Below are 24,398 nucleotides of genomic sequence, written 5' to 3' on the forward strand. Positions count from 1 at the left end.
CCTATCCCCCGGGCAACAAATTGGCACCTAGATGCAGACCGCACTGATGCCATAAGCCTAACCGTAACCCACTACCGGATGCAGACCAGAACCAGTACCGCCAACCGGTACTGGGACCGTGCGATATCGGACAGTACCGGAACTGCGCATCCGCTACTGGACGTGGTACCACTTTGTGGACTGGGTAGGGGTTATGGCACCAGGTCAGGGTAAGGGTACCAGGACTGCATCCGACAAAACGCCCAGACCCCTGATTTAATTACAACAGCCAGCATTTCAAAAAAATGACGAGATGGGGACACCCAACACATTAAAACATGACGCGGAGGGCTCCTTAATGATTCATCAGTTTTTGATGATTGGGAATGAGAATGTGCTGATAAATCAGAAGTGAGACTCTTTTCATGTCTTCAAGTTTTGTGTGTAAATGATGCGTTTAAATGCTGCTAGAATGCTGGGTCATCAAAGTCTGTAGTTAGTTTTAAGGTTTCAAGCTGCTATAATATAAAGTTGAAAAACTATATTTTGTGAATTACATTTTGATTTTTTTTTTGTATTTTGTAAATACACGTGAATGCACAACTGCACATGCAAACAGTTACACACAAAATGTATTGTATGAGTTAAAAATCAAGAATTACGCATACAAATTCAAAGTTAAACACAAACATGCAGACACAAGTTACAAATCAAAAATTACACACACAAAAATTGGATGAGACTATTTTCTCTACACACAGTTTTGGTAGAAACAGAATAAAAAATCCCTGAACAAAGCTAAGATATTATTACATTATTTTTAAATTTAGCTGATACATCTCATGAAACACACTTTTAAGTCCCACTCTGATCATATTTTGATCTATTTTTAAAGTGTTGCCAGTGGTCTTTTTTATTATGATTATGGTGTTTTTATCCAAAAAATGTAAAAATATAAGTCTTTTTCTAGGACTTAGTTTCTGCAGGGCGGCAGGAGTGCATTAGCAATATGCCTCTCAGTTATTATATATCTTTGAGGTTTATATATCTTTCAAGATATCTATATATCTTTTTATATGTCTTCCATCATACATAAATGCTACAAAAACACCAATAAAAACACAATTTAATTGGAGTAAGTTTACCACCGATTCCTAATCCTACCTCTAAGCTTCTTCTGCCAATTCATCTCGTTAAAGAGGTCCTCTGCTCGCAGGAAGAAGTCGTTGATTTTGCTGCCCTGCTCGTCCCTCTCGGTGGTGTAGTACACCCGCAGCTTCGACTCCGACGTCAGGAACTCGCAGATGTTGGGCACCGGGAAAACGATCTCCTCCATGGTGCGGTCTTGACGCACAATCTAAACAAAAATACTCTGTCACCACAGCGTTCTTGTGCAGGACTCACTGTGTACTTGTCATTTATTCTGATATAGGTTGAGTATATTGACCTCAATCTGAGCGGTGTGCTTAGCATAAAACTCCAAGGCCTCATCTCCTTCTCCGCTGGCTCCTCCTGGCTTTAACATCATGGACAGCTCTTTATTATGACGCGCCAGCTGAAGCGAGGACACGCCAGTTTACTCATCAGAAAAACACACATTATAAGCATGTATGCCATCATCTAAGCCCAACCTGGTGAGCTAAAATATAGATGTTGTGTCCAACATTTCGAGGAGAAGCAGCATCGTGTTCCTCTTCATCTATGTCCTCCTCCTCCTCCTTTGTGTCCTCAAACTCAATCTCGCCTTGAAGGTAGGCCTTCTTTATCACCTCCACCTGCAAAGACACATTTATCTCCCCTTCTGTCCTCCTCGATTTATGAGACTACTACGACGCCTTCCTCACCAGCTCTTTGGGCTTCATGTTGTAGAGGATTCTCTCTGCATTCTCGCTGTCGTGACGGCTCTCCATGATGGCGAGGAGCAGCTTGGATGCGTTGTTCTTTGAAGAGAAAGACAAAAAATTGAAAAGGTAAGAGAAAAATATATTTTTTTTTTACCAAAAGGCCCCCCGCTTTACAGAAGACCCACCTTCAGCTCTAAAACTAAATCCATCCGTTTCTTCCCGAGCGGGTTGATGTCGTTTAGAATCAGCGCTATGATGATATCGATGCCATTGGACTCATGAGTAGCGATGCAGTTCTAGGGAAATCGGGAAAAAAACAAGTAAAAAAAATGTCTTCTGTCATAGCTTATGAGAGGATCTGCTCATGTGGGTCTTTAGTACCTGGTTTTCGTGACAGGGGCCTTGGCAGTACTCCGTGAGGCTCTCCAGAGTTTGATTAATGAGAGCAACATTCTTCTCATTGATGTAGAGTCCCAGCAGGCCGAGGCCGCCGGTGGTGCTGCCACAGATACAGTCAAGGAACTGCAGGGTCTCACACACAAGGTTGTAGTTGTTCTTTTTGTTTTGATTACGTAGAAAATTCTAGAGGACGAAGAAAAATTTGGGTGGGAGGATGAAGCGATGCAAGTCAGCGATCAACATGAGCACAAGAGGAACGGGAAGGAGAGAAACCAATGAAAATCCATTTCTAAACATCATAAAAAGTAGCTTCCTTTTGAAATTTTACATAAATTGCAGAAACAAAAAATATTTATATATATATATGTAACTCTTAACACCAAAGTTTATTTCGAAAAAACAAAGTCCAAAGTCTAAAATGGTTTATAGGGGGAAGGCAGAGTCAGCATTCACACGACTGTAATCTTGTTTTTCTTTCTTATCATTTATTTTCACTTCAGTACATTATTGGATATATAAAAACTCAAGCACACTTTAGGGCATTTCTTCAGTCTTGGTATTAAAACTTTCAGCTCGTTAAGACTATTGCTGCTTGTTCTTTTGGTATTGGTAAACTTCACGAGTTTTGAGATTTTACGCAATTTCTGCGATTTTTCAGCCCCACTGAAAATGAATAGAAACATTTCTCAAATACTTCAAAAACTTTGTGCACTTTTGAGACTTGTGCAGTCTTGGTATCAAAGCGTTCAACACATTAAGGACATTCCTGCTTTTTGTATTTATTTAATGTATGTCTTTTAAGATTTTACGCAGTTTATACAAATTTAAGCCACATAGAAATGACAAATTTGTCAAACACTTTGTGCACTTTGTAACCTAAGCAATATTGGTATCAAAACATTTAGCACTTTCATGCTCATACTTTTGGTGTTAGTAAATTTAGCGATTTTTGATATTTTACGCACTTTTGTGATTTTTAAAAGAAATTCTTCAAATATTTTCTGCACTATTGTAACTTAATCAAGTTTGGTATCAAAACCTTCAGCACATTCAGGATATTCATGATTGTAATTTTGGTATTTATACCTTTAACTCATTTTTTTAAGTTTACGCAATTTTTGTGATTTTTCAAGATGTTCTTCAAATTATTTGTACACTTTCTGCATATTATGAAAGTTTGGTATCCAAACATTCAGCATGTTCAGGACATTCATGCTTGTACTTTTGTTACTTTTCAAAGCATCCTCAGTGACCACATTCAGCATAAAGCATCCACACTCGCTTTATCACAGGTAATGCAACTCTTTTAGTTTCTTCTTGTGTCTCCTTTTCACGTTCTCAGATTCTCTTCTTTGTTTCTCTTCTGCTTCACCTCAGTCTCCAAAATGATCAAATTCATCAAACAGGTTAAAGAAAACTATAAAACTACTCATGCGTTGTCTACTGTCTTGCTGTTGTTGTGATAAAATGTGGAATAAAGTATGTTATCATCTGTATTATGGTTATTATAGTTTGTGTTCAGTATATATATATATATATATATATATATATATATATATATATATATATATATATATATATATATATATATATATATATATATATATTGCGATTGCACAGAAAAGCACTCCTTTTGTTTTTTGATCTGGTAAGTTAGAGCACTTCAGACATAATCTTTTTTTTTATTTGTTTTTGTTTTCTTAATTGAAAAAAAAATCCCCTTGGTGCTATAAAAGAAAAGTTTGGAAGTCAATTATAGTAAAAACACATTTTCATGAAGCCACTTTTTTAGTTGAATGTTGATCTTTTACCGTATCACAATATCACAAATTTAAATTGAAATACCTCAAATTGAGGCTTTTCCAGCCATTATTAGGGTGAAAAATAATTGTCATTATAATTAATTACAGGTCCCAATTAAGTAAGTGCACAAAAAAATGAATGGCACTGAAAAAAGAAACAGCTTTTACAAGTGCAGCTTTGCAAAAATTATGTTCAACTTTTGTAGATCAAATTTGTTTTTTTGTGTCCTAAGAAGTCTGAAACTGAAAAGTACAAGAAGGAGGTGATGATAAAACTAATTTAATGTCGTCTCCACGGCCTGAATTAAAAACAAACACAGCAGTCGATCTAAGGGTGATGCACGTGAAAGTATATCTTTAAAAGCATCTGACGATTGCTTTGTCGCACCTGCAGGTCACGATTGTGATTCTCACAGAGTAGCTGGAGGAAGCGAAGAATAGGCTGCATGATAACAATCACAAAGCTCATCTCTCCCTCATCCTGGTTCTTGTCCCCAGAGCTGGGCTGGCCATCTGTTGAGGGAAAGTGCTCGTCTGGGTCAGTGTGACGCCGATATGAGCTGAAGGCCTTCTTGGTGGCAGATGACGCCTCCAACAGTTGCTCTTTGGCATTCTCTGTCATGGCCACACCTGACTCTGTCGCTAAAATTAAAAGGATAACAAACAGATCATAATTAACCACTGATTCATGCATCTTAAATATGAATGTGATGCATTTAACCCTAACAAGGCGTTTCCTGACCTTTTTTCCCAACAGTAACTTCCTTTTCCTGCTCGTCCTCGTCTGGTTTCTTGTTTCCCAGGTCGCTCGTGTTTACCGTCACTGTGGCTTTGATCTCCATCTGAGCCGACTTCATGCGGTCATAGAAAACCCGAAAGAACTTCTCTGAGTTCTTATCATCCGTGAGGCGACAAAAGAACGAATGCTGAAAGTACATGACAAAAGCAATATGAAAATGTTGTTCAATTCACATTTGAGTAAAAGCCGCTAAAACCGTAACAAATATTGAAAGTTGAAAGCCAGTAAGACTTCTCAAAGCATTTTCAAATTCCAAAACCATTGTGTTTTTGGAGTTTTTAACATATTAACAGATTTGACTCATGGGCTACAAAGGGTTCTCAAACTTGACAGATGGACCGGATCAGATGCTTGAAGTGTTTTGTTAAGCAACCTCATATGAGTAAGAAACAACACGGATTCTGGACTAAAACATGCTCTTTTTTATTTAAAAGTTGTGTTTTTTGTTCCTATTTTGGTGAAAGTTGCACCAGTCGGGTAATGTCTTTCAGGAAAAAAAACATACACTTAGAAAAACAATGTGTTTGTTGTGTCGTAATGATCGGAAAAATGACTGTCTGACTCAAAAAATACACGGAAAATGAGAAAAACAACACATCTTCCAACACAGTATGACACAACTTTTTTTGTCTGTTGACCTCTATAAATGTGGCTTTAAAAGTGCTGCCTGTGGGTCATTCTCACATTTTTGACTAATTAAAATACATTTGTTTAATTCCTGAATTTAAAAGTCTAAAATCGTCTGCCCCGCAGGTCACATATGGCCCCCGGGCCGTAGTTTGCACACCCCTGGGCTAGCAGAACAGCGTGTAAACAGAGAGCTCTTAGAAATGGGGAGAGGAAGAGGGGGTGGGGTTGCTCCAACAGTCCAACCCACTACTGAGACCTGAATTTCTGAATAACTCTAACACAAGTTTTTTGGGGTTTTTTTGCTATTAAAAAATCACTTGAAATCGTGGGGCTTTAAAACATAATTAGCATAAAGTTATTTTATTGCTTTTTAATAATTTTGGGACATATTAGCCAATCATAAGAAAGACGCTAAGATGAAACTCTTACAGTTGGTTAAAAAAAAACCTGTAATTTCTCAGTTAAGTCACAGAGAAAAAAGTAATCTCTCATTACAAGGAAAATGGGTCTTTAGATTATATAACTCCAGAGAAGCAAGCCTGGATTTACCGCCACACCGTGTTGAAACGCTTCAGTTTTGCCTAAGAAATGAGGTCATCAGAATTGGGACACTCTAGAGCCTGCCAGGCACAATGTATACAGCACACTGCAACCCACAGGGCTGTTGTTTTGATTATGTAAGACGTGCCGCTGCAGCCTATGTTTCAGGCTTTTACCAGCCAAAGCCGTCTTGCCACAATAAAGGGGTGAAAATGACAAGGAGAGGTAGTGACCTTCCCTACTTACATAAATAGAGGAACTCTGATAGCGTGGAGCAGATAAAAAAAAAGTTAAAAGAAAAGAGGAGGAAGAAGTGATATCAAGGAAGTGAGAGAAATGAGGAAAAGCTAAAGAAGAAAGAGAGATACAGAAAGAGAAAATGATATCGGATAGTATGTAGGCCAGCTCTAAAAGTTTGTTACATAACCCTCTGGCTTTGCAGGTTAGACGTAAAATTGGCCAATTGGGAGCATGTAATGATAGTCACAAGTGTGTTAGGCAAACTAAACACCGCAGCCTTATTTGTTGTGTGCACGGCCTTTATCCCGATCTTCAGAGGGTTACATGCTTTCAAATTTGGTGTTACAAACCCTCCCAGGGCTGCGATTCTTTTGCTTGTTTTTTTTTAAACAGAGACAAAGCAAATGAGCAGCCACACCAAAGTCTCCGTGTATTATTTACAAAAAAAGCACAACCAACATAGTTTTGCAGCCAAGGTTCAGTCAACATAACAAAGATATAACTTTGCGCTCCAGAGCCCCACCCTGGAGCTCCACCGCTGAGCCTCCTGCACGTACGCACTCGGCTAAAACCTCAGGGACAAGGAGATGAGAGGATCTGCTAAGCAAGGTTATCTCCCAACAAGAAACTGGATGATACAGCGGAGAGGGAAGTGACGGGATTAGCTCTGAGGAGGTGGGACGTGAGCGGTCGGTCAGTGGAGCCGCGAGAAGGGGCCGAGGAGCAGAGGGCGAGGCAGGAGGCCAGGATGACACGCATCGATTGGACAAACATGCAGAGGAGCGCTCACCCGCTGCCATTACATAAGAGGAACAAACAGCAAATGCTCGCACAGTCAGGCTGGAGGCTGCGTATGCTAACACACACTTATATGCCTAAAAAAATCTGGGTCAGGTGTCTCACCAGCACATGCAACTTTGATTGAACACACCCACATGCCACACAAGATCCACAATGGAGTGTTTACCCCCAAACTCTGTGACCTCCAATGTCATTTTTATGTAATCAGACTCATTTTCCATGAGCTCTTGTGTATCTCAGGTTGGAGATACAGCAATCAGGCTGAGTGGGCAGTTGGACTGCAGACTGATTGGCCAGCAGAGGTGTCTCATCTTTATCCTCGGCGTTACGTTTCACTGCAGTCCACGCCAGGATTTTTGATCGACATTGGCTGGAGGTGGAGGAACTGGAAAAATTCAGATTTTGCCAAGCAGCAAAAGAAGCTGGCAGAGTTTTTTCTTGAAAAAAACAGTTTCTAAGAAATAAACTTGAGTTTAGTGACTCAAGTGTGTCATTGAAACCAAGACGAAGCCTGAACACACAGCCAGGACTCCACCGAAAGGAAAAGGAGAAAAGAACTTTTCATTTTAAGATTTCCTCAGAAATGTTTGTGACGCTGAGTCAGAAATGAAAACATCACGTTACCACACATCTGCGTTTGAAGGTGCCACACAAATTCAAAAAAGCTCGCTCCACCTTATCAAGGTATCATCTTTGTTTCAATATGACTTAAAAGGAAGGACGCAGCGGGAGGTTTGACGTAAAATGTGAAGCAAACTCATGGTGGTCAAGGTGGATTGTTGCAGAGGAAGGCGGAGGAGAGGGACGAGCAGCCCCCCCACAGCGCTGGGTAAACGCAGAGCCTGTCTGTATCTATGGCGACAAACCCTGAGTGGAATGAGACGAAGAGGAGCAGGGCGGGGGCGGACAACGCTGAAAAACAAGGTCATAGCGCTTCCCCGTCTCTCCTTCCGTTCTACGACTTGGCATCAACAAAGGGATGTTATGTAACAGCTATTTATACTTGCACTGCCTTTTCCTATCACCCTCCCTCACACGTCAGCCAGCGCCGCATGCAAACAGAGGGGAACTGCTGCTCCACTCTTCTCTGCAAAGACCTTCGCTTTCCACTCTCCCTTTTTTCCCGCAGGTCAACCTTTTTTACCAGCATGAATCAAATCAGTCGCGCTTTCCTTTTTAAATTCCTGGCATCTGTCAAACATAGAGCTTCACACTGACGACACGGGTGGAGTTAAAGTCTAACTTTTCTGATGGGAGATTGTAGAGGTTGAGGGGGCGAGTTCATTGACTGCAAACAAACCCTGTTTTTGCAGTGATACTGGACTTCAGCAGCCCAACAGTTCAGGGCCAAATATGTCAGAGTTTCCACGTCATGTTGGTGGGTGACAGGTCTGGAGTGCAGACCCGACAGGGCAGCACCTGGACTCTTTTCCAGCAAAGCCTCCCTGTTATGTAAAACATGCAGAGCGAGGTTAGGTCTTATCTGGCTGCCTTCACACTCAGATACTCCAGCAAAGATGGCTTCAATGGGCAGAAAATGCCCCCAAATTTCCCAGCTTCTTTTGAAGAGGCCTGTTTTCAAAGAGCAGAGTGCACCAGTCATTGTATTACAATTGAAATAATAAAAAAGTTCTGATGTGAAAACTGGTGAGTCCTAATAGTTCTTGAAGTCCCACTCCTGCTATTTTTTTGTATTGTAAATTCGTTCCCAGTGGTCTTTTGATTATGATCCTTCAGTTTTTAGCCATGATCCAAAAATGTGTGTCATTTATTAAGGACATAGTTTCTGCAGAGTGGCAGTAGTTCACTGCAAATTTGTCCTTGAGTTGTGGCCAGAACTACTGGTGCTGCGCAAACCTTCCTTCATTTCCCATCATTCCCTTGTTTGCAATCTCTCCCACTAGCTTCCGGTCCCTCACAACTCCAACCTAACATTAGCGGTGCAACAAAAATAGCCAGCAATATCAGAACTGTCCAGCCGTACAGTTTTGAGCCAGAAACCAGTTTAGACGAGGAAAACAAAGACGTATTTGGATCTATTTGTCTGCAAGAGGAATGGATCGGAATGGAGTGGAGCAGGGGAGCTTGTGGCCTGGTGATTGTAGATTTTACAAAACAGCTATGAAGAGCCAGTTGATGTGGCTCGGGCATCTGGTCCAGATGCTTCTGGGCATGTCCCACTGAGTGGATGACCTGGGACACGCTGGAGAGACTACGTTTCTTGGCTGGCCTGGGAATGCCTCTGGGTCCCACCAGAGGAGCTGGAGGAAGGGACTGGGGAGAGGGAGGTCTGGGAATCTTTGCTTGGTCTGGTGCTTAGAAGATGGATGGATGGATGGATGGACAGATGGAGCTACAAGTTTTTTCAAATAGCATTTTTTTTCTCTGCTTCCAATTCACAATGATTTGAATAAAGAAATACTAATAAAATAAAAGCACTACTAATATTCATTTTCTGGAAATTCATCATCCGTCACAAGAAAAATGCTACAAAAACATGCATTTTAATTAAAAGCAGATCTCTGAAACTGACACTGATCATCTTTTGATCCATTTTTTAAACTTTATCTGTGTTTTATGCTGTGTTTTATGCTTTTAGTCAAAATCATAAAGTGTGTTGCTTTGTGGGACATAGTTTCTGCAGAGTGGCAGGAGTTTATTAGAAATTCACCTCTGAGTTGTGGGCAGGACCTTAGTGCCTTTCCCCTCCCCATTGCTGAGTAGGGGTGTAGGACAAAAATATATTTGGAGATTTGTGAAACGTATTTGGTGATACTTATATCAGTTTAAAATGCTGACATGGTGATATCGAAATAATTATTTATGAATGCAATTCAGCGTCTTACTTTTGTTTACCATTTTTTTTATACTGAGAAATATTTGTGGGAATCAGATAATATTGACTGTTCCCTTTAAGAACAAATATTTCTTAATTTATCAAAAGAAAAGCACCAAGAATTTGCTTGGGAAAAAACAAATTGCACATGAGATACAGTTGCGATGTTGTTAAATATAACGAATGTTACCTTTTTTTTAATAATGGATTAATATTAAGGTACAGTTTTGAAGTCATAGTCTTTAAAAAAAGAGCAAAAAATAGTTCAGGTTCAGCCTTGGGAAGTATCATGATACAAATCGAATTGTGAGGCTGGTATCGAGATGTGGTATTGCCAGACTCACATATCCCTATTGCTGAATGCTCGGAGCAGAGCTTCAGGCCCGTCCAGTGTATTTCCCATGGCACTAATAAGCTTTATTTCAAACTGCCTTGTTCATCTGCTCCTGATTCACAACAATTTGAATAAAGAAATACTCAGAAATGCAGTTTTGAGCTTAATTTTCTTTATATATGTCCTCCATCATCATAAAAAATGCCACAAGAACATGTTAAAAACATAATTAAATAGTAAGCTGACTTCCACACCCACATTTACATAAAAGAAAAAAAAACCTTCTTGTCTTTCTATTTCACTAAATGGTTCCAGATTCAGAATAAAATTGAATGAACATTAATCACACTCAAGTGGGAGACATGCAGTGTCTTGACATGAACCCACCAGGGAACCACACTTTCCAGACATAGTGGCCTAAATGAAGAAGAGCGCAGGTGCAGACCAAGCGGCGCAGTGTGAAAGCAGCCCTTATAGAAAAGAGTCAAAGCTAACAGAATCCGTATAATACAATAATAGATGCATCTGTGATTATTTTTGCTACAGCATTGTATCTGCCCATATGTACTGCCTAACAATGAACAAAGTATATTGACTTTTATAATTCTTTCCCAGTTCTAAAGAGATTTCTTCAAATTCTTTAATTTCTTGTTTGAAGCAAAAGTTGCACGTTTTCTTTTAAAACACCCACTCAGTTTTTTTCATGAGATTTTCACTTTTGTTGATCCTACATTGCATTTTTTTTATATTAACACGAGGATGAATCAGCTTTACATAACAGAAAGAAAGACAATGAGTGTGTGCAGGGAAGTACACTGTAAATGATCGTGCAAATGGTTCACTTCTGCGCAATCAAGACCATAAGCTAAAAGTTGAAACTGGAACGCCATATCTGACTTCAAACAGGTGCTCGACTCGCCACGTCAAAAGGAGACAGAAACGAAAGCAGGCGAGGTGGCTCCCGGGGGTGAACCCTTACTTTCATCACCGACTGCACGTCTTTGGAAAACATTCAAGACTTAAAGAGAAGCTGCATTTCTAACCCAGCCAGACAAGTTTCCCTGCAAAGGAACCTCCTTATTAAAAAATAAAACGCCGGATTGTGAGGAGTCTCTGCTTCTCCTCAATCCCCTCTGTGTTTCTTCGCCTCCCCCACCCTCTCTCCCCACTGCCCCAGTTCCGGGGGCCCAGCATGACCCAGTTTGGGCCGGCAAGAGAACTCGCGGGAGCGGTGCTGGAATGTTTTGAAGGCTGAGACATTCCTCATTGTTCATTCACACAAGCCCTTATGTAACGCAGACCGATCACGTGACTGAGCTTTGCAGCAGCCGTGGGAAGCCAAAGTATTATCTCTGCCCCAGTGGCTCCCTCGCTCTAATCTGATTATGCAAGCTGCATGCTTACACAACAACATGCAGACACTAAATGGAGAGACGGGGAGATCAATTGTCGGAGCAACAGACAGATAAACAACAAAGACAGGACTGACTTGGAAGCTGCTTCCATTTTTTTTTTTTTTTATTAAACACAGAAGAAATGTGTCTAAAACAGTCCAGAGTCTCACTGCTTTGTAGTGTAGCTCAAAAACTCTACAAGCACCATAAGCATATACTAAAGTCTGCTGGCAATAAGATGAGATATGATAAGAAGAGCAGTTACAGTGATGCATATGTGCAGCCACAATGGCACACTGACCCACTTATACCGCACAAGAAAACCCCTTTTCATGAGGGAGCATCCTACTCTAAAGCTGATCGTCTGCAGTAGAAAAGCAGAACACGCCTTTTAGGAAGATACCATGCGATAACAAAAACTTCTTCAAGGTTTAGCTTCAGAATCCATCATTTGATCAAGAAGATGTGTGGATAAACTGACCTGGATGGTGGTGTTTCCACCTTCCAGCAGAGCGATGGCCAGGAGGATGCTTTCCTGGAAGACGCGGTCACTTGTGGCGTTCATGATGAGGTCGATAACCAGATCCGAAGCTCCTTCTCTGTCCAGATGACACTGGACTTCTGTCAGGCTCATTTCCCCACGACTCAGACCCCCATGACCCCCCAAAACTGTCCCACACAGAACACACAAGGAGGAAAATAGTCAGGAATATAGCATCTACTTTACCTTAAGTAGTTCCCTCATTTACATAAAATAAACAATCTATTAAAATTCTGCGAATTTTAATAGATTAAAATGTCTGTATTTAATGTTTTATTTTGATTTTCGAATTAATTACAACCTTAGAGTAAAAGCAAGACATGACAAAAACTTAAACTAAAGTCAGATTATTATTTATTTTTATTTTAAGAATTTGCAGTTTAAGTTAAGGTAATTTTATAGTATTTACACTTGGGTACTTTTGTATATAAACATTCTTAAAAATGTGTTTCTTTTAAATTTGTTATTTAATTAAAAAAAAGATACTTATCATAAATGGTTTGAATATCCTTGTTTCTGCTTCTTCTTCTTGTATTGTTTAATGCATGCATTTTAAAAAAGGCTATTATTTACTACTCATTAAATCATCCTAATTACCATCAGTGTCATTATTTTCCTATTTTCTTTTCTTTAAGACACATAAATTGCTAACTGAATGATTTAAGGTGATATATATTATCTAATTATTAATAACTGTTTTTGACATAAATAAAAACAGATCTTTTAGTCCATAACTACACTTTTGAGAGCACTTTGGGGCCCTGCTTAAGACTACATCAGAAATCCTCCTCCTGGCTCTTGTTTCTCCAACAGGTGCAAAGACTGTTTTCAGAGGAAGTTGCAGCCCGTCTCCTAGCAACAGCGAGACATGAATCACAGAGAGGAGGGGTGGACTTCCTGTGGTCTGGACGTGCGCCAGCTTCCCGGTGAACACGGGGAAGAGGGCGAACTGGGATTTGATGTGCTTTTCTTTGTTTTCAAGCCAAGCCAAAACAACATGTGTCTGAGCAGCTGATAGGAGTTGTGATGAGGTCACACCTGGGACCACAGAAAACCTGACACTTTACCGTCAATTATGTCAAATATTGCAACAATAGGTGTGTTTTTGCATTTTTCTGATTTTTTTTTTAACAATTGTTTTGCTTTTTTAATTGATGTGATTTGCACTTCAGGGCCACCGTAGTTTTCTGAAATTTCAGAATGAAGGAGAAACAAAAATTCAGAGGTGAAAGGCACCGTTCCATAATTTTGACTGCATATGGTGACAATATTACCACATTATCTCGTTGTGATAAGAGTGTTTTGGCCCTGCATGCTTAAAGGGCAGCTCAGAGCTCAACTCTGGAGCTGATAACTGGCTCAGGGACAGACTGATACGCTCCTATCCTTGGGCTACATTCTGCAGAAGCAGAGGGTTTGACTCCGGCCAGCTGATAGCATCATAATCATTTGTGGGAGCCAGATATCTGGAATGTTTGTTGGAGACCTTTTGTTGATGGACTCCACTGGAGATGTTCAGGCTCTTGGGTCATTTGTGTGTTAATGTTGCAAATGAATAAAAAGTCACACGTTACCCACCGGACTGGGCTTTGCCCGGTCCTACCGGACTGAGGTGGCTGTTGCCGAATGACGTCAGACTGTCCCTCCGCCCACTACTCTGGTGGAAGTTACCATAGTAACGGCTCACCAGAATCTGCCTCAGTGCCTCACCCTATAAGAGATTAAAAAAAAGGAAGGATATAATGATGTGACGTCAGTGTCAAGGAGGAAGGAGGTTGTGTAACATCAGTGAAATGTTGTTTTATTTATTTATTTTTTTTTAAGGGGATAAAGACCCCATTCTTTGGAAACCACACCCTTCATCCCACTGATGTTGATCAACTTTCCAAATTTCTAGGGTTTCCTGAAACTCTGTCCAGTAAAACCTTGACGATCTGCCTTCTACGGGGCTGTCGTCCATGCCCTCTAGAGCGACCCCATATAGTGGTTGATCCAAAGTCTGGATTCTCGTTTAGGCAAACCGACGGGGCCCTCCCACACCGTGACTCATCCAACATTAAGCAGTCAGCGGCACGACTTTGACGTTGTCATGGTAACCGAAGCCCACAGCTACCTGACAGACAGACCTGGCATGGGATGAAGTGAAGGGAATGAAAGAGGATGCTGATTTTGTGTTTGTGCGATTACGTGCAAATTATTGCCAATGGTGGGTGGTCCCTCGAAGACAAGAGAAAAATTATTGAAGCTCCCCAGAAGGAGTTTGGATCAGTTCATGTACATGTACAATTTTTGCTTTGTTTTTTTTTTTTTTTTAAGAAGGTTAGTTGACTGCATGCATTGTGCATCAGTGAAGTGGAGTTAGTTGACATCAGAAATGTATTTTCAGTACTATGTCAGAATGTTCCTGAATTTAAACTGCTGACACAGACAGTCCTGGACATTTTTAAATTAGACTTTTCTACAAAATGATAATAAAAAAAAGACTTTCATTAAGTATTTAGAGAAATAAACAATGTTGATTTTGTAGCACTGGGCATAGTTGCTATTGAGATGAATTTATTCCACACCCATATAATCAATAATCACTGGAAAAGAGAGTTTAAATTGCACATATATATTTACTTTTGTTTATTTACTAAACACAGTTTGACAACTTATCTGGATCCCATTTAAAGTCCCACTCCGATCATCTTTTGATCTATAATAAAAGCCTTCATAGTGTTATGATTATGCAAATTTTTAGCCAAAATCAAAAAAGCTGTGACATCTTCTAGAACAGTGACGGACAAACTTTCGTACCTGGTAGTACAAAAACTGACAGAAGGGTTGACCTGGTAGTAGATTTGTGGCGTGTTTTGGTATTTCACCTCATAAAAAGAAAGAAATAACATGGGATCTGCCGTAAAACTCGATTGAAATTACTTTAAAACAGAACATTTTGGAGTTTTTATTGTATTTATTATTGTAATTAATGTTTTTGTTCCCATTTTAGCACCATTTTCACCAATAGGTTGATGTTCCTCAGGGACAAACTCAGTGAAATGCTGCGTTCATGTGGGGTAGGAATAATCGGACGAATGACTTTCCGACTTCAAAATCACATGAATATCAACAAACTGCTAAATAACTTTCTACACCTGAACAAAGGTCAATTTATTTGTAGAGGGTCATCTATAGGGAGAAACCAGATCTACAGGGAAAACGAAACATTAATAAGGGTAATCAAAATTGTGTATTCCCGTTTGGCGGGTCAGATTTAATAGATTACCGGGCTGCATATGGCCGTAGTTTGCCCACTTCTGTTCTAGAGTATAGTTTCAACAGAAAACGAGAAGTTCTTTGGAAATTTGTCTCTAAGTTGTGGGCAGGACTGTTTGTGCTAAGCAACCCCGCCCCCTTTCCCCTCTACGTTGTGGCAGAAAGCATGAGGCCCATCCAGCGTATTTCACAAATAAGAGCTTATTTATATTACTGATTCACAACAATTTGAATAAATAAAGGCTCAAAAATGTCATTTCTTTATTGTTTTTTTTTTAATTTGTCCTCCATCATGAGAAAAATGTCACAAGAATTTTCATCGGAGTGGGTCTTTAAACACTTTAAATCATTCAACATAAAAGTTAAAAAAACTGTTTTTCCATGCTGTGCATGAACAACAATTTTTACTTTTACTGCAAAGTGGTCTTGTGTACCTACCCTCTTCTGGTCAGCCAAAAGTTTCTCAGGCTGGTTCAGATACAGCTTCTGGGTGCAGTGAGTTGCATAGACATATTGACACAAAAAGAGTTATTATTCATGCAGCAGAGAAAAGGCATCGTCAGAGTTCTACTTTAAGAACCGTCATTAGCATTTCAGATTGCCATGCATAAATCTGCTCAGTGAGAATTGCCATTCTGTGACAGCAAAGTTAGAAAACCAGAGAGAAGCTGTGACTTTGGCAGGCCTGAAGCAGAAACGGAGATGCGTGCAGAGGTTTGATCCTTGGCCCATTTCCATCAATCTTTTGATCAATCTTTAAAGACAAACAAGATTTAAACTTGCATTTTCAGTCAACTTAAAGCTTTGTACTGAACATGCATACAAGCTTCCAAAAAATTGAAAATTTGACACATGTCAAGCTCAAATGTGAAGTTCAGTGAGTGACTTTTTGAATCCATCAACCTTTCTCTTATAGATGAACTTCTAAAGTGGTGCAGAGGTTCAATTTAAAACGTTACATTTTTTAATTTAATCATGAAAGGTATTTTCTGTACCGAGGAAATGACTGTACCATCTACTGCTTCCTGCTAACCGTTCCATTTCAAGTGCAGACGCTTTTTTTTCTTCTTGATTTACAGGAATGCACCCAGTCCACATGTTAAGAAATGTTCAAAGTAGTCAGGAATGTTGGCCGTCTCTTTATTCTCTTATCTGCCTCGCTTTGAGATCTTCTTAGCAGCTTCCTCATAATGGTTTCAGCTACATCAAGAGCACAGCACAGCTCCTGAACTTTTCGGAGATTCATTGTGCACGAACAAGATCAAAAATATCAAAATACACAGGTTTACGTACATTTACCCCAGTTTTCTTACTTTACAGTCAGTCTACAACAGATTTATGACAAAAACAACAAACTGTGCCTCTTTAACCAAATACTAATAAAAACCCTAATAGAAAAGTCTATCACGAAATATATATATATATATATATATATATATATATATATATATATATATATATATATATATACATATATGTAGCAGCTGATCTAATGTTTGGGCTCCATGTAATATTTTAAAGACAGATTAAATAAATTTGCAACCATTGGTGACCAAGTACCTTTAAACTGCAGTTTTCTGCAGAAAACTTTTTATTACTTGCAAAAAATGTAAAACATTGTTTTTAGACATTCAAGATATTTTACCAGGTTTTGGGTTGTTTTAATATATGTTTGGTTTACACTTTACAATTTACTGTCTTGTTAAAATCTAGAATGAAGAAACAGGCAAATTCTTATTAAAAATGAGTCAAAATCCTTTTTGTTCCAAGACAAAAATACATTTAAAAAAACAAAAGAAAAAAAATTACTTAATTTAAAAGTGTTTACGAGACATTTACATGCATTTAATTAAGCAGAATTATTTCACAGACAAGATTTTATCAGGATTTGTTAAGATAGACCAACATGTACTATGATTGTATTTGCATTTTGTTGATATTTTATTCCAATATTAACAAACAATACATAACCGTACATAAAAACTTTACAACATACAAACCATTTGCTTAGAACTAGCAAAAATATTAATAATTTGGCTGTTTGAATGTACTATTTTAAGTAATTTAACAGTTAGCTTACTTTTGCTGTTTTGAATGCTTGATCACCTTGTTTCTAGATTTTGGTCTTAGAAAACTTCTTAAGAATTATTTAATTAAAAAAATTTTATGAAGTACTTAAGTAGTGTTTTTCTATCTAATATTAGTGTTCTTTTCTTATTTTTACCTCTTCTTGCAGTGATGCATTTGGTCAAAGCAGCCTCATGTGTCTTTAGTGTAAAAAAAGTAATGTTTAGGTGGAAACCATGCAACACTGCAGAGAATGGTTTCACATATGCACACAATGTCAATGTTAGAAAAAAAACAAACAAATTTACCAGAATGTGATGCTTTTCTTCTACCATTTATAAAAACTCCTGCATGAGTGAAAACTGAAATCTCACTGCAGTTTTCAGACTCAGCAGCGAGTAAGTGAGCGGTTCTCACTTTAAGCCACATCCAGAGGAAGATGAAACCTAAAGCACAAACGATGATCAATTGTATACATGAAACGTCCCCGTTTTCTTTTCTTTTTTTCTCAATGCTGCCTCACTAATTCAGCAGAACAATGGAAACTTCGAGGTAATTTCGGCACCTGCACAGGTACGAACTGTGCGGCATGTACAGCAAAGATCAGACTAAAAAAGAAAAAATGCTGTTCCACCTTATCCTTATGTAAAAGGACACAATAGAAGGGACATGAGTGGGGAGGGGAAGCAAGGGTGATTGGGTTAGAGTTACATAATCACTCCAAAAGAAATCAGGCCACTAAACCAGTGACACAGAGCTGATTAGAGCTGCCATCTGTTACTAGAAGCCCACAGAGCTGTAGGAAAACAGGAAAGGAGAGCAAGAGGGAACACATTTCATCCCTTAAATATATATATTCATCTGAGTATATTTGTCTTTTTATCTATTTTTTCTTAAATATTTAACTTTTTTTTGTTTTGAGTATAACTTTACAACAGTGACAGCAAACTAATATAGAAAAAAGGGACAGTTATAGTAATAGTTTTAAAAACTTTCATCACCAAAGCCAAATTTAAAAAAAAAAAAAAAACAAGATTACACATTATCATGCATGAGCAAGATCTTGTTTCCCACATGTGGGTGGAGTTGTTGCTGGGAAGGAGTGGTGGGAACCGCCCCTGACTATGTATTGGTCATAATATTCTTTGGAACACATCATTCTGCAGCTGCAACACATGAAAACCTTCAGAAAGTACCTTTTCTATGAAGTTTTATTTTATTCTAAATTAGTAGTGATGTTTATATAAACTTATTAATTCAATCTGTTCAAGGACAAAGCCCACGTACCCTTTTTTACAGTGTGCTGTAGAGATGTAAAGTTTTAACAAAAACATGGCCGACGATGTCTTTCACAAGTTTTAACCCTGCCCTTCAGCAAAACCATCAGACTTTAAGAACAGGAAAAACTAGGGGTTGTATTAATCTTATGTGGATCTGAGTGGGTGTGCTTCAGCATAATGAGAAAAAAAATTGCCAAAATAAAAATTAATTTAGCAACTTCAGTTTTACAAGTTCAAGGGAAATTTCTTTGAAGACCAACTCAGATGCAAATTGTGTTCTTGGTGTTTTTAAGGTTCTTGGGGCATTTTTGTTGACAGAGGAAAGAAAATTAAGTTTAAAATTGAATTTCTGAGTTTTTCTTTATTTAAATCCTAATAGCTGATAGATGCAGTTCGCCAATAAATACAGTCTGACAAGTGCTTGCTCTATAAGATGCCAGTCTCTAACAGGAGCTGGACTCATTTAAGATCATCTTGCAGGGGGTAGGGGGGTGCAGTGTCTATCCTAACAGTTGGTAGCTACTAGCGTAGCCAAGAGACAATCATTTAATTTAGCTTTTAAACTTCGAAACCCAAAATCACGCAACTTCTCTTGAAAAATCAACAGCTATTACTCAGTCATTCTGTTTTTCAGAATAACCATTCTTGCTCTGGTGTCTCTTTTTAACATTTTCTTGCTGAACCTATTTTTTTTTCATGATATAGTTTCTTTATCGCAATTTATTCAAGTTATAAACTAGCCAATCAGATCCCTCAATAAGAGCATGTGGTGCCCTCTGGCCCCACATTAAATATTCGAGGTGTTTGATTGACAGATTGTCTGAACAATCACTTGGCGAAATCGGGTGATATTCACGCCGCAAAACAATGGCGACTGAATTGACTTAATTTTGTTGGAACCAGAGGTTACAGCCCTGTTTTGTCCATCTCTATTCATGTCAATGGCACCAACAGTCCTGCCCACAACTCAGGCATGGATTTTTAATGAACTGCTGTCACTCTGCAAAAATTATGTCCCAGAAAATGACACAGGCTTTCTTATTTTGGCTAAAAATGGAAAAATCCTGATGAAAGACCACTATGAGCTCTTTTAAAATAGACAAAAACATGTGGATTTTAAAGATTTATCAATTCATTATTTTTAAGGATTTCTTAAGTTTTGTTAAGGTTTAAACTGAGCAAAAATATTAATAGTGGAATATAATAAAATATTCTTTTTTTTGTTTTTGTAGATTGTCAAGCAACATTTTGAATCTGAGAGCCTTTTTAGCTCTACGCTGAGATATAACATCATTTTTTATCATTTAAACTTCCGACTCATTTCCGATGGCCTAAAAAGTATTTGATCCAGCTGTGGAGGACGTGTTTGGGCCGAGTTCAGTCACAAGTTTACACGTCTTCAGACAGTGTCTCACTGTAACCACAGCTGACCACAAAGCCGTGTGCTGATCAGAGCACATGTGCATAGCTAATCAGCCCAGCCGTGACCACAGACACCACAGAGTAACCTCTCACATTGGCCACATCCTCACTACCTACAGTTTTTTTCACCAAACTGGAATCTCCCCAGGGCAAACCCCTGATGTGTCTCACACCTCACGCCTCACTGAGATAAACACACAGTTCCCTCCACCTCGTTTCTTCTGAAAGTGCGTAAATAAATACGTCTCTGTTGTCTATGACCTATAAAACAGTCATGTTAGAAACACGAGCGTGAAAGAGATGAAATGTACTGACAGCAGATTACATTTTTTTTTAAAAAGAGATAGTACTATGTCATTTTTGCTTCAGATGACCCACTTTCTGAAGCAGACCTGTAAGGTGAGCTTTGGCCTGAACAAGGAAGTGGAATTTACATCACGTTGATGTAGAGATAAAATGCAAATAAAAAACAGATCTTAAACTTTAATGAGGTCATTCACTCTACATTTTGAAGAGAAAGAGGTCAGACTTGTTGCTTTCTAAAAGAAAACATTCAAAAGTTCAGTAGTAAGCCTGCACTCATTTCCCAGCATCCCTTTGTTTACACTCTCCCATGCTAGCTTACAGCCCATCACAAACCAACCTAACATTACAGGTGCAACAAAAATAACGAGAAATATTGAGTTATCCAGCCGTACAGTTCTGACCCAGATTCCAGCTCAGACGAGGAAGTGGATGCAAGGAGCAGGGAACTTATGGCTTGCTGATAATAGTTTTTACATAACAACTACGAGCTTTTTCTAACAGTATTTTTTCTCTGCTCCGGATTAACCATGATTTGAATCAAGAAATACTCAGAAAAGCAGTTTTAATCCCAATTTTCTTTTTATATGTCCTCTATCAGGAGAAAATCCTACAACCAAAACCAAAAACACGATTTTCATTAGAGTAAATCTTTAAGAAGAACTTGTATGTATACTTTGACCCTCACAACAAATTATCCAATAATGAGGGATGGGGGATGTATCAGCACTAGTATTGGTATGTACCAATATTTCCATAATTTGAGTTTATTGGATTTTTTTATTTTTCATTTTAACCAGTGGTGACAGCAGGAGAAGCATTCTAATTTGTTTGTGGTCAAAGTAATTGTTCTGACTGCTTTCAGGTACATTTTATTTTTGATGGGATATTGTTCCTAATAGATCCCTGGCAATGGGAAGCTTGTGGTTTACAGTTTTATCCAATAGTCATGAGATGGTCTGGCAATTTTCAGATGTATTTTCAAAGTTTTAAAGTCCAACAATCATTTTTTTTCTTTTTTAAAATCGTTTCCAGTGATCTTTTAATTATGGCTTTAAAGTTTTAACCAATTTTGGGTTGTGGGCGGAACTGTTGGGACAGAACAAACCGCCCCCCTCCCCGTCCCTGAAAGCTCTGTTTGAGTGGTCACGCCAGAACTTAGCCTCAAGCTAACATAAGGGGCGCAAATATAACGACAAGCTATATTGGATCAATCTAGTCATACAGTTTTGAGCACGAATTCGTAACAGCAAGAGTGTTGAATGCTCATCATGTCTTGCACATCTAACTGTGAGCGAGGGTGAGGGGAGACTTTAGCACGCTCATTAGTCTGAGCATTTTCAAGCATCCAGTTTTCTGATCCAATGGGAATTCTGAAATACTCAGAAACAGTTTTTTAATCGGAAATAGTTTTATATAGGTCATCTACTATGAGAAACATGTTACAAGAACATGTTAAAAACACAAAAAGAAGATTTTTGTCGGAGTGGGTCTTAAAAGTGATATTTGTCCCTAAGGGGTCCCTTGCTGAATGTTAAAAAGTAGAGCTGGGTATCGATAATCATTTCCAGAAACAATTCGACTCCATTCACAAGAGCCTGGATGGAGTCGGTTCCGATTTTTTTCTATTCTTTCTATCCTGTCAATTCAATCTGATACAATTTAATATTGAGTTTACACAGTTTTACACATTTAGACACATTTGTTTAGAGATACATTAAGGATCAACTACATGTTATGAGTATATTTATATTAATCTGATGCAGTTCACATACTGTAAAATGTATTATTGAAATAATGAGATTGTTAATAGTATACAGTGTTACATGGATTCTCAAAAGGAGAACCTCTAATAAAAATGTTCAGATTATTTACATTGTAAACATTGTTCTGCTTCTCCTGGAGGACGTTTCAGTTTAGCCACTAGGTGGCGATGGTGTGTTACACCTTATTCCAGAAGAAGAAGAAAAGAATAAATCAAAAATAGCCAAAAAAGGTGCTTTAGACCACAAATGGTTACTTTAAAAAATATCTCCTTAAATAGTTTGGAAAATTAATGCCTGTGAGTTTTTAAACATGTTAATTTAGTCACCAATGTTTGTTTAGGTCAATCGAGCGTTAGCATTAGCCATCCTATGGGAAACAGTAGCATCAAGCGAGCAAACTTTAGATTTATGTGCTAAATTGATATTTATTTTTATGAATCGATTATTGATCCATTAAGCTTATATTGATAAATCGATTTTATCAACCAAACCCAATGAAAAAGGTCAAGTACAATGTGATCGTAGATAAAAGAGCAGTTGTACATTTATTATATAAAAAAAGGAAATCTAAACTTTGTAGGCTCCTAAATATCAGTATTAGTAAATAACAAACACAGGAAAAATATCGGTATCAGCTTGAAAAAATGATATTGGCCAATCCCTGCCAATAATCCCCATTCTAACATTTAGAGTTAACATACAGCAGAAATGTTAAAAATAGATCTCACATTATTTTTTTCCATTCCTGTTTTTAAAAGGAAACCTTGACAATGCATTAAATACTATTTTACATCCTGTATTCCTGGTTCATTTACTTGTGAAAAAGGTTCAGTGACTCATAATTTTTGCTTTCCCATGTGTGCTGTGCACGATTAACACAGAAGGGAAAAGCCAAAACCCAATTTCCAACCCAGCCCAGGGAGAGAATCACAACCAACTTCATTTGGTTTACAGAGTGGGCGTGAGTTTGCGTCCGTGTGAGTGGAAGTGGGGAGTGCTGCAAACATTTTTGGGAAATGTGTCACACTGATTTAACAAGGGCAAAAAGGAAGAACAAGGCGGGCCGAAAAATGGATGCAAATACAAGAGGAGAAGGCCTCCATTCATCTGCATCAGTTAAGCTACAGCTGTTTTAATTCCTTTCTTTTTCCTGAAGATACACTTGGCAAAACAAGCTTGAGCAAATGCCCTCTTCAACACCCTTCAGTGCATTTACAGCCACAGGTGTGCACACACATGCATGTGCATCTATGACGACGGGGTAAACACCTCTTCCACACTTTTATAGGCAATTACTGTTGAAGGTCACACACCAGTAGCGCGGCTGAGTTCCAGGAAAAAAAAAACAGACTTCTTCTTATGTAACCAAGCCCAGTGTTGGCAGGAGCCCAGGAATCGTGCAGCTCGCAGGCAAGTAAAACTAGGACACTGCTTCAATGACTGCCACAGCTCCTCACATTCATTAATGCTCACCCATGGACACCACACGCACACGGCCACAGCGCCTCCTATTGGTGGATCGGGTAAGTGCAAGGGAAACACCCTGCTAGAATTCTGTAATGTCATAAACAGCATAGAGGAGAGGATGGGTCTGCTGGTATTTTCCTATTGTTTTGACAATCTTTTAGAGTTTTTATGTTGTGAAAATTTGCCTTAAAGCAAAATTGGTTCAAAGCAGTGTTTTAGTTTTTTTTTCTTTCATTTTAAACCAGCTTTTAAATACTATTTTTTTTTAATATTCCAATGTTTAATCCATTTTAAAAGCTTTACAATTACAGTCTGTTGAAAAGATTTAGCTGTGCAAATATTTGGTTTATAATCTGGGAGTTTCATTTATCTCAAAACATATTTTTTGAGATCATTACCTCTCATTTTCTTTGTGAGACCTTGTCTGTTTTTTTCTTAATCTCATTAATGGCATAAAAAAAAACAAAAAAAAAAAAAACGTTATTCTATGTAGTTGATGGTTAAATTCCATTATGATAGCTTAGAAAAACAACAGCTTTAAACGTCTGGATTTTAATATATGAACTATAACACAAAGCAAGGCGTAAGAATACAATAATATGGCCAGATCTTTGTCAAGATCTTTTGATACAGAGGATTTTTTTACGTGATCTTTCAGTCATCTTTACTTTCCCTTTTTATCTTCTGCAAGAAATG

At 38.4% G+C, this 24,398-nt stretch overlaps 1 protein-coding gene across 7 annotated transcripts in view; it reads right to left on the reverse strand.

Annotated features, from left to right (window-relative positions):
- Positions 1–24,398, reverse strand: part of LOC112144868 (inositol 1,4,5-trisphosphate receptor, type 1b) — a 67,681-nt gene that overhangs the window by 18,509 nt on the left and 24,774 nt on the right. For 5 of the 7 annotated variants that reach the window (XR_002918981.2, XM_024269710.2, XM_024269709.2 and 2 more), the window contains 11 exons: positions 15,836–15,883; positions 13,718–13,850; positions 12,080–12,267; positions 4,767–4,950; positions 4,413–4,666; positions 2,205–2,405; positions 2,009–2,119; positions 1,824–1,919; positions 1,611–1,754; positions 1,427–1,534; positions 1,144–1,336 (listed from right to left, as the gene is read on the reverse strand). Coding sequence is in view for 6 of the 7 variants with exons in the window: in XM_024269710.2 (XP_024125478.2) it covers positions 1,144–1,336; positions 1,427–1,534; positions 1,611–1,754; positions 1,824–1,919; positions 2,009–2,119; positions 2,205–2,405; positions 4,413–4,666; positions 4,767–4,950; positions 12,080–12,267; positions 13,718–13,850; positions 15,836–15,883 (1,660 nt within the window). In the remaining variant the exon portion in view is untranslated. The remainder of the gene's footprint in view (positions 1–1,143; positions 1,337–1,426; positions 1,535–1,610; positions 1,755–1,823; positions 1,920–2,008; positions 2,120–2,204; positions 2,406–4,412; positions 4,667–4,766; positions 4,951–12,079; positions 12,268–13,717; positions 13,851–15,835; positions 15,884–24,398) is intronic. The other 2 variants (XM_024269711.2, XM_036211391.1) reach the window with 1 other exon arrangement.

This window comes from Oryzias melastigma, linkage group LG1 (genome assembly GCF_002922805.2).
Source record: "Oryzias melastigma strain HK-1 linkage group LG1, ASM292280v2, whole genome shotgun sequence".
NCBI lineage: Eukaryota > Metazoa > Chordata > Actinopteri > Beloniformes > Adrianichthyidae > Oryzias > Oryzias melastigma.